We start from the raw sequence: 13,722 nt of genomic DNA on the forward strand, positions 1-13,722 counted from the left end.
TAAAGAAGTATAGAGTACACTTCATTATGTAATTCACATCGTTGAAGCAGCCCTGGAAGAATGAAGGTGGGGAAGGGGGAAAAGGCCAGAGGCTATAAAGAGAAATCTTTATAGAAGATTAGACCGCAGGTGTGAGTGGGTGGATAAAGGCTAAGAGAAAGGCTAGCTGAGGGTGGAGCGAGGCCCACCTCTTCCTTGAGAGAAGTCTGAATGAAGGAAAAAATAATATTTTAGAAAGATACGTATTTGTTCAGCTTGTGTATTTAAGGGAAAAGGTAAAGTGGGAACCAGAGCCCTGCAAGGGTTTAAGAAGAAACATATTTTAAAGTGGCACAATGGACCTTCTGGGGATGATGGAAAAGTTCTAATTCTTGATTTTGGTGGTGCAAAAACCAAATGCATTTGGATGCATTTGCCAAAACTCATAACACGGAACAAGGGTATCATTTATTATATGTTAATTACCTCAATAAACCTGACATTCAAAGATAAAAGCCATTAACAGCTAAAATGCTGATTGACCTTATAAGGTTTGTTAATCAAAATTACAAAAAAAACCCAAATAGAATAAGCACCTAATTTTAATCTATTTGGGTTATGTTTTACAATGTTGAAAACTCTGAACAAATTGTGTGAGGTAGTTGGTGAAGCATGGTTTTTAAAATCTGTTCCAATTTCCCACCATTAAGGTCTCTCTTAACTGGAAACTGCAGTTTCTGACATCTCGGCCAGTGAGCAGGTGCCAAAATGGCAGGTAAAGAGACTCAGCTCTAGACTTGGAAAAGTAGCCTTATCCACCATATGCTCCACAACCAGCAAACAAGCTACATGCTATAAGCCTATTATTTTTATACTACTACTATTCTCAAAGCCTTTTTTTCTCTTTATTTTTCCTCCCATATTCAGAGAAGTCTTGTCTCAAATTCACTCCAGGAGATCACCTTAACACCACGATGTCTTTCCTAAGCCCCCATGGGAGTTAGATGCTTCCGCAGCATCCTATGGACTGCTTATTGCAGTCTTCCGTAGTTAGCCATTTCTGGGTCCATCTCCTCCACAAACTTGAGGCCAAAATGCCAGAGGGAAGAATACTTATTTTTGTAGCCCCAACTAGTGACTGGCAGAGAGGAGGCCCATAAGAGTTCCTTGAATGAGATTCAAGAGAGTAGTTCTGCATTAAAAAGGGAGAGAAAGAGAAAGAGAACCTTTCATTAACCTTTACAGGTAATGAACCTCTTTGAGAATCTGATGAAAGGAAATCTAACCTGAAAAAATGTATATTTATACACAGTTTTACTTGTAGTTTCAAGAAATCTATGAAGGGCCTACACTCCCTAAAAAGACCTCCCAGGTTGAGATGCCTTCCAGTCTCATCTTGACTACACAATGGGACAAGCACAGAGTCTGCTGTTCACATCTCATCTAAAATAAGGAAAAGGAATTAGAGTTGACCCTTAAACAATGTGAGAGGTTGGAGCAACAACCCCCCACGCAGTCAAAATCTACATATTAACTTCTGACTCTCCCAAAACTTAACTACTAATAGCCTAGTCTTTTTTTTTTTTTTTAACGTTTTATTTATTTTTGGGACAGAGAGAGACAGAGCATGAATGGGGGAGGGGCAGAGAGAGAGGGAGACACAGAATCAGAAGCAGGCTCCAGGCTCTGAGCCCTCAGCCCAGAGCCCGACGCGGGGCTCGAACTCACGGACCGCGTGATTGTGACCTGAGCCGAAGTCGGAGGCTTAACCAACTGAGCCAGTCAGGTGCCCCGAAATAATAGCCTAGTCTTAAATGGAAGCCTTACCAATAATGTAAACAGATTAACATATATTTTGTATATGTAATATATACTGTATTCTATCAAGAAAGTAAGTTAGAGAAAAGAATACCATAAGGAAGAGAAAATATATTTACAGTATCATAAAAAAAACCTCATGTATATCTGGATCCACACAGTTCAAACTCATGTTGTTCAAGGGTCAACTGTAGTAAAATATCCCCAAGGAATTACAGGGCAGAAAGGATCATAGGTATGTTTGAGCCATCCACCTTGTTTTATATAAAAATTCTCCCAGAACCAATCTTGTAGGTTCAGGGCTATCACATAGTTAATAAGCGTAAATTCCCTTATAGTTACACCACAGTTGAAGATGTAAGATAGGAGAACCTCGCAGATCTATTTTTCTTATCTGATTGTAAGACATAAAATGCCTACATAAAAGATAAATTTGGAGATTGTAATAAATAAAATTATCCATATTAGGTCTTGAAAAGCATGAGCCACGGTCCAAAAAGAATCTCTGTGGATAGGGACTGGGCAGGGGGCAACGGCATGTTCAAGGAGTGCTACTACCATCTATACCTATGTTATGATTTTCCCAAGGAACTCAGGTCTGTGGGAGTGGATTGCCCTCTGCTCTACACACAAGGGTAGTAGTTAGAGACCCTGGTCCAACACTATTACCTCAAGTCTCTCAAAGCCAATCATGGAACTGACATTAAAGTGGCCACATATTTACCATTACTATTTCTGTAGAGAAACAAATTAAGTAACCAAAATGGAATTAAGGATCACAGGCCCAAGATCAGCCTCCTTAGTCCCATCCCCTTCCAGAAATTAAGGGCCCTGTATATAAAGGCATGTGAAGGAAGACAGTTCTGGGAAAAAATTAAAGACTGTTAATTTCATCGTGGAATCAAAAGGTAGAGAATTAGAGCTTTGGCAATATTTGCTAAATTAGTATAAATATATTTGCTTAGATTAGTAGTTCTATATATTACCATTTTAAAACTTTACATCAAGGAAAAGATGAGACTCATTGGTAGCCAGCCAGCTATATCCTCACAGCCAGTTTCTTAAATGTCACTATTTCCTTTTGTGTGGAATGCTTTTTTATGTACTTATTTTGAGAGAGAGAGAGAGAGAGAGAGAGAGAAGGCCAATAAGAGTTTCTTGAATGAGATTCAAGCATGAGTGAGCATGAGTGGAGGGAGAGAGAGAGAAGAGAAAGAATCTCAAGCAGGCTCTGTGCTGTCAGCATGAGCCCGATGCAGGGATCACTCTCAGGAACACCATGAAATCACGATCTGAGCCAAAATCAAGAGTTAGATGCTTAACCAACTGAACCACCCAGGCGTTCTGGCTTTTGTGTAGCACGTTTACATTCAAGATCTTTTTTATCTATGTACACACCCAAAACAAATCTCTAATGGCTATACCATTAGCTGACTGAAGTTGGAAAATTTTCACCCCAACAGGGGATGCTCAAAGCAAACCATCCTGTGTCACATCATGTCAAATCCTTGACCAAACTGCCTCTAGTGAGTCTTTCAAAAAAAATATGTGCAAACATTAGTTGCACAATAGACTATGGTTCATCTTAAAAAAAAAAAAAAACTGTATTTTTACTCTGCACACATACACTAACTTTCTCAGAATGCCTCACCATTTAAACACACACATTTTAGGGGCACCTGGGTGGCTCAGTCGGTTAAGCGTCCACCTTCGGCTCAGGTCACGATCTCATGGTCCGTGAGTTCGAGCCCCGTGTCGGGCTCTGGGCTGATGGCCCAGAGCCTGGAGCCTGCTTCCGATTCTGTGTCTCCCTCTCTCCCTGCCCCTCCCCCGTTCATGCTCTGCCTCTCTGTCTCAAAAATAAACGTTAAAAAAAAAAATTAAAAAAAAATACACACACACATTTTAATGTTTTGTACTGACAGACTAAGAAAAACTCTCAATTATTTTATGGGGCAAAACAAAAAATGTGAAGCTAAAGTATCACATTATATGATATTCTTCATGCCAATTCTCTGCATTAAAAAAAAAAAAAAAAAAAAAAAAAAAAAAGAGTTGACCCTATATAAATCTTCCCCATTCACGTAGAGACAAGAACAATGACAATCAAATCAAGACCTTGGTTCCTCTAAATGAAAAAGCCTTTTTTAGAGAACATTTTCACATAAATGAGAATGCACCTTAAACAGGTTTTAAGTTAGAGCTCAAAAACAATCTGTTAGCTACAGTACTACTTTCTTGAGCAGACTCTGTATCTCCTTGTTTCTTTTATCTAATTCCCATCCCTCTACATCCAAAATATAAACTTAAACATTAAGTTTGTTCAGGAACAAGTCACTAACAGCCTCTCTAGAAAAGAATGAAATGGTCAAATGAAGTTGTACATGCTGACTGGTCTTTCCTTGCTCTAATCCAAAACATGTACTTTAATACAGTTTTTAAAAATTTATTAACGTAGCTAAATATCAAGACATACCTCGACTACAACATTTATGTAGTTAACTTCCACAAAATTGGAACAAACATTATCCATACCATAACTCCATAAATTGAGTTTTTTTCTTTTAGCCAGAATTCAATAAAATATGGACTCAATAGGCTTTTCGAACAACATGTATGTGCAGAACAAACTCATGGTTACCAGAGGGGAGGGGGGATTGGCAAATTGGGGGAAAGGGAATGGGAAATACAGTCTTCCAGATATAGAATAAGTTACAGGAATAAAAGGTATGTACAGCACAGGAAATATATGCAATGCTATTGTAATAGTGCTGTATGGGGACAGATGGTAACACTTGTAGTGAGCAAAGCATAATGTATAAAATTATCAAGAATCATTATATTATACACCTGAAACTAATGTAACATTATGTGTCAACTACACTTAGACAACAACAAATTTTTTTACAAATGTATATGCTTACTGACAGAGGACAGAGTTAAGATGAAGTATTCAACACAAGAGTAAAACATAAAATTTCAATGCCTATAAGTATATCCTTCAATCTAGTATTTATACAAATATTTTTATTTAAAAAGTAATCATCTGGGGGCGCCTGGGTGGCGCAGTCGGTTAAGCGTCCGACTTCAGCCAGGTCACGATCTCGCGGTCCGTGAGTTCGAGCCCCGCGTCAGGCTCTGGGCTGATGGCTCGGAGCCTGGAGCCTGTTTCCGATTCTGTGTCTCCCTCTCTCTGCCCCTCCCCCGTTCATGCTCTGTCTCTCTCTGTCCCCAAAATAAATAAAAAACGTTGAAAAAAAAAAATTTTTTTTAAATAAAAATAAAAAAAAATAAAAAGTAATCATCTGAATGAAAAAGGCATCTAAATTCAGTTTTCTGAGGGCCAAAGAAGAAAAAAGTATACTAAAATGGGGTCAGCAAAATTTTTCCATAAAGGGCCAAGAAGGAAATATGTTAGGTTGGGTAGGCTACATGGTCTCAGTTCTAACTATTCAACTCTGCCATTGTCTCATGACAGTAGCTACAGGCTGTGTTCCAATAAAACTTTATTTATAAAACAAGGTGGCCAACTGGTAGTCTGCCAACTCCTATACAAAAACAGATATTCTATCATGACAATGTTTATGTGCACAGCTTTGATGCAAGGCTGATGTGAGACATGTTACTCTAAATGACTATTCTCCCACAATAATTTCTTTTTGGTTAGGAGGCTAAAGTATCACCTGCATTTAAAAAACAGAAACCAGAGGTGCCTGCATGCTCAGTTGGTTAGTGTTCCACTCTTGATTTCAGCTCAGGCCATGATCTCAGTTTGTGGGATCGAGCCCCACATCAGGCTCCAGGCCAACAGCACAGAGCCTTCTTGGGATTCTCTCTCCCCCCCATTCTCTGCCCCTCCCCCGCTCCTTCCCCCCACCAAAATAAATAAACTTAAAAAAAAAATCTAAAAAACAAAAACCTATGTGTGCTAAAAAAAAGTTATGATTTGAGAGAAAAACTGATCTCTGTATAATCTCTATGACAAGAGACAGAAAATCTACAGGAAAGGGGGGAGGGAGGAAGGGAGCTGGAAGAATGTAGAGAAGCAAGGTGAACAATATTGTCCCATAATCTGTATTCTCATAATTATTTGCAAAAGTTTTTAACATTCAGAGTGTAACATTTGTGGCCTCAAGAAGCTCAGGACATAAAAGAACAAACTTATCTTTTGCCTCTGTACTCTGAAACCTTCAACATTAAGGGCAGATGGGATTATAACCATATATTTTAAAAGATGCTCAAAACCTAGGCTTCAACATTTTTAATGAAGACTTACACTTTTATAAACAGAAAAGACTTCACAAAATAAAATTCTATCCAGAATTCTATTTTTTGTATTCTTTTTCTGTATCAACTCTGCATTCCTATCAGTAACTATGGCTTACTATGGGCACACAGTGTCTTGAAAGTATTTGTCAGAACCTTGTTGGGGATGGTAGTTCTGAACTGGAAAAATCCTTAGATGGTTCTGATTCCTCCCTCCCTTCCTTCCCCACCCTGCAATCCATATTCCAAGAAACCCTTCTTTATAGCACAATCTTCTCTCAAAATACACAAAGGCAGATTTCTCACTGACAAAGCAGAATCCTGAACCTTACAATATACTAAAAGTAATGAATCTGTGTGCCTTCCTACACGGTAGGCTCTATCATCAAAAGGTTAAGTTTGTGTAGAAAAAAAAAAAGTCCATGTATGCAAGCAAGAATTAACTACACCTTTATGCCCAGGTCCAGGTCCATGATTAATTAGAAAAATGAATTTACTTCAATAAGGAATAAACTTCTAGGCAAAATTATAGTTACTTAAACTTTAACAAGAACTAAAAAGCATGTTCCACATTCTGGAAATAAAAGCACTCCTAACCAGGAACTATATTTAAGATTTTCTCAAGAAAAAATCCCAGGGACTCCATTAGCTTAAGTCACCATAGATGGTATATAAATGTATGTGTACAGTTATGTTCCCATAAAACTTTACAAACATAGTCAATATAGAACTTTGCCTTCATGCAGAACTTTGCCAAAACCCTGCTCAAAACAGCCTTGTTTTAAAACCAGTATTAATTAGATACTAGAAGACTGCAGACATTCAAGAGCTAAACTATCTACATACAATTGCTCCGCTCTATCAAGTTTCTTCTACCTGCCATGAAAAGTGCTACAAACAGTGAGATGTCAAAACTGCTGACAGGAAAGAGAAGAAAGGTCAATATGTTAACAAAACCTATTTCCTAGACAATCAACTGCATTTAGATCATTCATTCAACAAACATTTGTTTAGGACACATGGTTCCCTGGCCTTCAAGGTCTCTCAGGAAGACAACACATGCATACAAACAACTACTACTCATGCCAGCTAAGTGCTACATGATGGTAGAAGTAACTACTAGTATCTGAAAAATGCTTCATAGTTTAACATGTTTCCATATATGCTTCTTAATGAAGCCTCATAGCCCTGTAAAGTACATACGTCACTTGGTATTATTCTCATTTTACATAAACCTCCTAAGTAGTAAAACTAGGATTTGTACCTCTGACACTACTGCACTACACTTCTTCAGAGCAGCTTTATGCTAGGGGTCAATGACAGAGGTGGAGGCATTTGGACTGAGCCTCAAAGAATGAGCAGGATTTTGACAGGTGAAGAGACCAAAGTATTCCAAAGAAATGATATACACAGAAGTCTAGAAGCAGGGAAATACAACATGTGAAAAACAGGCAAGGGAAATATGGCTAAAGACGGGTTGAAAGCATGAGGAGAGCTTTAAGTAGGTGATTTAGCATCTGTACAAGACACTATAGGCTATCAGAAATCGGATGGTTTGGGAGAGAGAAGGAAGAAAAGAACATAAAGGAAGCTCTTACTATGTGTTTGGTACTTTGCAAAAGAATTGCCTCATATGCAGGGATTTTTAAGTTATGAGGTAGTGTTATAGGGAGATTAGACTTTCCTAAATCCTCTGCAGGACTGAAAAGATGGGACTAACAGAGGGGAAAGCAGTAGGCTATCTCTGTAGTTCTGGCATGAGGAACAGAGAATGTAAAGTGATGGTTCTTACAGGTCCCCCACAGTACCTCACCCCCAAATTTAAACCCAGGTCTTGAATTACCTTAAATTTTCATACATTTTATCTAAAACTTACTGAATCTTCTGGAGGTCTCTGGATTTTCCCCCAATCCACAGAAGGTCCCTTTTCTTGCAAAAATCGATGGAATAGCTTCCGAAATCCATCAAGGTCTTTTTTAGTGTGCTATGAAAATAGAAGTTCTTGTTACAATGAGCAGAATGCTTAATTTTAACATAGATATGTATGATACATTTAAAACACCTTTCAATTAAATTATTACACTATTAGAACATGGAGTACAGCAGAGACTTTTTTATGCCCCCAACTTAAAAGTGAAGAGGAAGAAAAGCTAATAGGAACCACACTTAAAGGAATATAAGCAAATAATCCCCAAATCTTCCAGCAGTAATCATGTAAATTCAACACCATTTGGTCCATGGGAATTTCAATTGGTTCTCTACATTTATTTGCCAGTACTTTTTTTCTACTTCTTTTAAGTGAAAATTCACTTTCACTGAAAGAAAAAGTAACAAAACACAGTTAACCTCAAAACATTAAGTATGAACTGAAATTTGAAAATGAAAAGGATGATCTATTGATTTATAAACAGAAAAGTAAAAATACCTGTCTACACTGGGAAATCTCTACACAGCTGACTAAGTAGCATGGTTCTATTAGAACTGGCTCTCTGGAAAAAGGCATGCAGGTTGTATGGTTGATAATTCTAACTGAGTACTGTTACCCATTTTTTTACCCAACGATACTAGAACACAAAAAAAATAATTTTTTGTTCTGATTCTTTAGACTTTAGAAACTTCCTAGAATTAAAAAAAAAAAAAAGACAATGGTTTAACAATGGGAAAATGTTGAAAATCCTTAATTGTTAAGCAATCCTACTTTTTTTAATGCTATTATATTTTGTGCTTATTTCAGGCTGGATGATCAACAGCAGCAATAACAACTCAGCATGTAGATGGATGGAAGCAAGAAACACTGCAGAGTCCTTACCTCAAACTCATGTGATGGCGCTGTGGTAAGTATTTTTTCTAGTTCCTTCTTCACAGATAATTCTAGCTCTTGTCGAATGACTTCTTGGAACTGAGAAGCACCATCCTGAGACATGGCTTTGCTAAGATCTTAAAAATATAAAATCGCCAACAGAAAAAAAATCAGACAGCCATTCAAATAGCTGGTAAGCTATAACTGATTTATTTTTAGTTTATCAGAACATGAAAAGGGTTCACTCCTTTAGTCCCATTATCCTCTCGAAGGATATCAGTAGTGTCAACTAATTAGAGCTATATAATCACATGGCCTCAAATTTGTTACATCTACCTGCATTACTAGTATATCTGAGACACTAATAAATGCTTTTGGGAAGATGGGGCAGGTGGGAATAAAAGGATTAATCTTCATTTGGGCATTTAGTTCTATCTCTACTAATGTTTCCCTCTTAGCCATCAAAGCTGGAGAAAAATGAGAGGTGGAATAATGTTAATAAAGGTATGTTTTATGGTACATGCCCTTATGGAACTGCTGCCAGATAAAAGAACCGAAAGGGCTTAGCAATTTCACAGAAGCAAAAAAAAAAAAAAAAAAAAAAAAAAGTTCCCTTCCAGGCCAGCTGAAAAAAATTAAGGAATTCTTTCCATTTTAGAAGTGAAGCCCTCCAGTTTCACATTCCTTATTAAAGAAAAACCCGTTGAGAGATACTGGCAATTCCCAGGTGCCTCTATGTGTCTGGCATCAAAATTTTCACTTAAAAGGAGAACACAGGGCTCCCTGCCCACTTATTGCCCTCAGTTTTAGCCTAGACTCTTCAGTGCTTATCTGTGTCAGACAATACTATCAGGGCTTTTGGCATAGATGGCCATCTCTGGCCACAGACGGATCTCACTACAGGTGACTCACTAAAGGTAACAGAAATGCCTGATGGACGTAAACAAGTAAAAACAGAAAAATATGCAACAAGAAAACATCCCAAGCCTAAGCACCTTGGGAGAAATATGCCAACACAAGTTGTTTTACATGCTCAGCTATCTAATTATCTTGTCTTTTACTTATGAAATAAGGAACAGACTACTGTTCATATCACCTTTTCTCTTCAATATGTAACTCAAACTTATTTTATAAATGTAGTTTTGAAGCTTATGTTCAAACATTTTGTTTGATAACTAGTTCTACAAATGGTGATTAATTTACCAGAATCATTTCAGTAAAACTAAAAATACTCACACATACCATAAATTCTTTTATTTGTTATCTGGGCAGAAGAAAACATTTATTCACACAGAATTAAAGTCAACATAACCAATAAGATACTTGTGAGAGCAGAAATTAGTAAATTATGTAACTCCTGAAGCAATTTATTTAATGTAGACAGCTTCTCCTCCTAAATACCTACAAATGTTAACAAATGAGATATTTAACATTGCTCTTCAAAAACTTTTTAAAATACATTTCCTGTAATATTAAAATCCAAGGGAGGGGAAAAACAAGGAAATTAGGTGAGAACACACAATCTAATCCTAAAATAGCTGTTTTCTAACTGTGCTTTTTTTTTTTTTTTTGAGAGAGAGAGAGAGAGAGAGAGAGAGAGAGAGAGAGAGAGAGAGAGAGAATGAGCAGGGGAAGGGCAGTGAGAGAGGGAGACAGAGAATCCCAAGCAGGCTCCCTGCTGTCAGTGCAGAGCCCCCGACGCCCATGAACTGCAAGATCATGACCTGAGTCAAAATCAAGAAGTCAGACGCTTAACCAACCGAGCCACCCCGGCACTCCTAACTATGCTCTTTTCCTAGGCATAAACCACAACACAACTAAGTTTATGGACTCCAGTAAAACTTTAAAGTGACCCAAATAGTGGTTCATAAATAACTTCTTTGTGATCTAAGAAACACACATGTGTGTTTCATAAACAACCTAAATGTATGTTTCCACTAGTAAGTAGCAACTTGATTATCATCTGTTCACAGCTCCTAACAATGGATGAGTAGGTTTACATAACTATGATAGGTAACTAAAAAACTCCTGTAGAACATTTTAAACTAGAGTTAGTGTGACATCAACTATACACATTCACCTCTTGGTTGACTTAATTGCAATTTAAAATTTATCACAGGTTAAGTATCCCCCAACCCTGCTGCCCCAGCAGTTAAATGAGTTATCCAAGGTTACAGAACCAGCATACCTGGGATATCTCTCCCACAATCTTTAAGCCAACTCCCATGTTAATGTTTAAGAAATAATTTGCAAGAAAATTCTACTAAACATAAGCATAAAACCTCTAAATTAAGGAACACATGAATTCTTTGATTCTGTGTCACTGATGGATTAAAATAGATCAAGAAATTTATAAGGATTTTGAAAATAAGGGTTTTGTTGGACTCAAAGGCAGCTAACAACAGACTTGCTGCTTTGTTGCTGAAGTTATATCCTGAAAGCCAGTATTCAGTCACATTCCTAAAAAATTAGTGATGGAAACATTTAACCTATATTCTAGGCAAATGCCAAAATGAGATAATTATAAGTGAAACCGTAAAGTTCAAAAATAATTATTAATAGCTGTTTGAGATTTGTCTACATGAAAACAGGAAAACCAAACAAAACACCAAACAAAAAACCCCACCAAACTTTGGAGACTCCCTCTACAGAACAACAGCCTATCAATCTACATGATTTAAGGCCAAAACACACAGAACCCATGTCACTATCCTCCCTATGAAGCCAAGGTAAGAAAGGTTGGCTGAAAGACATTTAATAGTACATGTGATCTTTGCCAGGTGCAGCAGGTCCAAACTTAAGATATGGATTCAAAAAAAACCCAGATTCAAACTCAAATTGTAACAAATGTCTGTAAGAGTTATTCCTCCCTATTCTTCCATTTCTTTGATATAGCACCAAACACAAAGAACAATTTGTATTCCCTCCAGTCACTCTACAGATATGAACAGCTTACACAACAAAAGAATATTCTAAGGAGGCTATCACCTCTTCCACCCTGTTCCACTGCGTTTCCAACACCATCCTCTGGGCAGTGCTACCAATGAAGTTTTGTTTTTTAGTGACTAAAGAATAAAGAAGGACTTGGGAATGCAAGCTGGTGCAGCCACTCTGGAAAACAGTATGGAGGTTCCTCAAAAAACTAAAAATAGAACTACCCTATGACCCACTAATTGCACTACTAGGCATTTACCCACGGGATACAGGTGTGCTATTTCAAAGGGACACGTGCACCCCCATGTTTATAGAAGCACTATCAACAATAGCCAAAGTATGGAAAGAGCCCAAATGTCCATCGATGGATGAATGGATAAAGAAGATGTGGTATATATACAATGGAGTATTACTTGGCAATCAAAAAGAATGAAATCTTGCTATTTGCAACTACGTGGATAGAACTGGAGGGTACGATGCTAAGTGAAATTAGTCACAGAAAGACAAAAATCATATGACTTCACTCATATGAGGACTTTTAAGAGACAAAACAGATGAACATAAGGGAAGGGAAACAAAAATAATATAAAAACAGGGATGGGGAGAAAACAGAAGAGACTCATAAATAGGGAGAACAAACTGAGGGTTACCGGAGGGGTGGTGGGAGGGGGGGGAAGGGCTAAATGGCAAGGGGCACTAAGGAATCTACTCCTGAAATCACTGTTGCACTATATGCTAATTTGGATATAAATTAAAAAATAATAATAGGGGCGCCTGGGTGGTTCAGTCGGGTTAAGCGTCTGACTTCGGCTCAGGTCGTGATCTCGTGGTTCGTGGGTTCAAGCCCCGTGTCAGGCTCTGTGCTGACAGCTCAGAACCTGGAGCTGCTTCAGATTCTGTGTCTCCCTCTCTCTCTGCCCCTCCCCTTCTTGCACTCTGTCTCTCTCTCTCAAAAATAAACAAACATTAAAATAAATACATTTAAAAAAATAAAAAAAGAATAAAGAAGGACTTTTAAGGATTAAAGAATATGCAAGAATAAGGACACATGCTTAATCAAGAAGAGTATCTACCTTAAAGACATGACACAGATCGGGAGACACATAGCTAGAAACCATTTCTCTTTGCAGTGACTTCCTTATCTATCCCGAATTTTTTAAGAAAGGTCTGGAATTTGGGGTAGGAAAAGAAGTACAGACCTTAAAAGCTTTCTTGGACTTCTCAGGTTACACTTCCAGCAATGATAGTTGTATTTCTAATTGAAAGTCAATTAAAGAATCCTCTGAATAATGCAAGATTTCTAACCTCCCAAATGTTTTATCCCTCCTTACTTTCTAGCAATAGAAAATGGATCATCCTCAACGTTAGAGAGTGGATTAGGAATCAAACATTTCATTACGATGGTGATAACTCAAAACATTTTTAGAGAGGAGAGGGAGAATTTAATCTACCCTCAACATTTTACAGATGAGGAAACTGCGGCTGAAATAGTTAAATGAGTTATCCAAAGTTACAGAACCAGCTAATGGTGGAGGTCAGAAGCAAAGCCCCATCCCACCACAATGAGGCAGAACATCCTGCTCATTTTTTCCTCCTACTCTGACTCTCTTTAATCCCTGGCACAAAATTCATAAGTACTCTCCTCCAAAAGCATTTCTATCAGAATGTCTTCTTATACCCAGTGGAACTGACAGGAAATTCATCTCCACATGGGCTTACTAGAATGGTCCTGGTTGATTTAATTATAATTTAGTCAATTTGGGATATAACAGGCAGTAACTATTTTTTTTAAGAAGTTTTCCTGCCACCTCAATTTCCTAATTCTTCCTTGTTCACAAGAATTAAAATTTCAACATCATGGACTTTCCCCTATCCAACTGGAGCAAAAAAAAAAAAAAAAAAAAAAAAAAAAAAAAAAGGGAGTG

At 37.6% G+C, this 13,722-nt stretch overlaps 2 protein-coding genes across 3 annotated transcripts in view; one reads left to right on the top strand and one right to left on the bottom strand.

The window, feature by feature from the left end:
* The window catches only part of VPS54 (VPS54 subunit of GARP complex), a 189,939-nt gene extending 181,030 nt beyond the window's left edge, over positions 1-8,909 (top strand). Inside the window, exon 26 of the mRNA XM_058683940.1 lies at positions 8,798-8,909. Within this exon, the coding sequence (XP_058539923.1) occupies positions 8,798-8,822 (25 nt within the window). The 3' untranslated portion in view covers positions 8,823-8,909. The remainder of the gene's footprint in view (positions 1-8,797) is intronic.
* The window catches only part of UGP2 (UDP-glucose pyrophosphorylase 2), a 62,928-nt gene that overhangs the window by 37,175 nt on the left and 12,031 nt on the right, over positions 1-13,722 (bottom strand). For both annotated transcript variants that reach the window (XM_058683945.1, XM_058683946.1), the window contains 2 exons: positions 8,873-9,000; positions 7,940-8,047 (listed from right to left, as the gene is read on the bottom strand). In XM_058683945.1, coding sequence (XP_058539928.1) covers positions 7,940-8,047; positions 8,873-9,000 — 236 coding nt within the window. The remainder of the gene's footprint in view (positions 1-7,939; positions 8,048-8,872; positions 9,001-13,722) is intronic.

Source organism: Neofelis nebulosa, chromosome 9 (genome assembly GCF_028018385.1).
Source record: "Neofelis nebulosa isolate mNeoNeb1 chromosome 9, mNeoNeb1.pri, whole genome shotgun sequence".
NCBI classification, from domain to species: domain Eukaryota; kingdom Metazoa; phylum Chordata; class Mammalia; order Carnivora; family Felidae; genus Neofelis; species Neofelis nebulosa.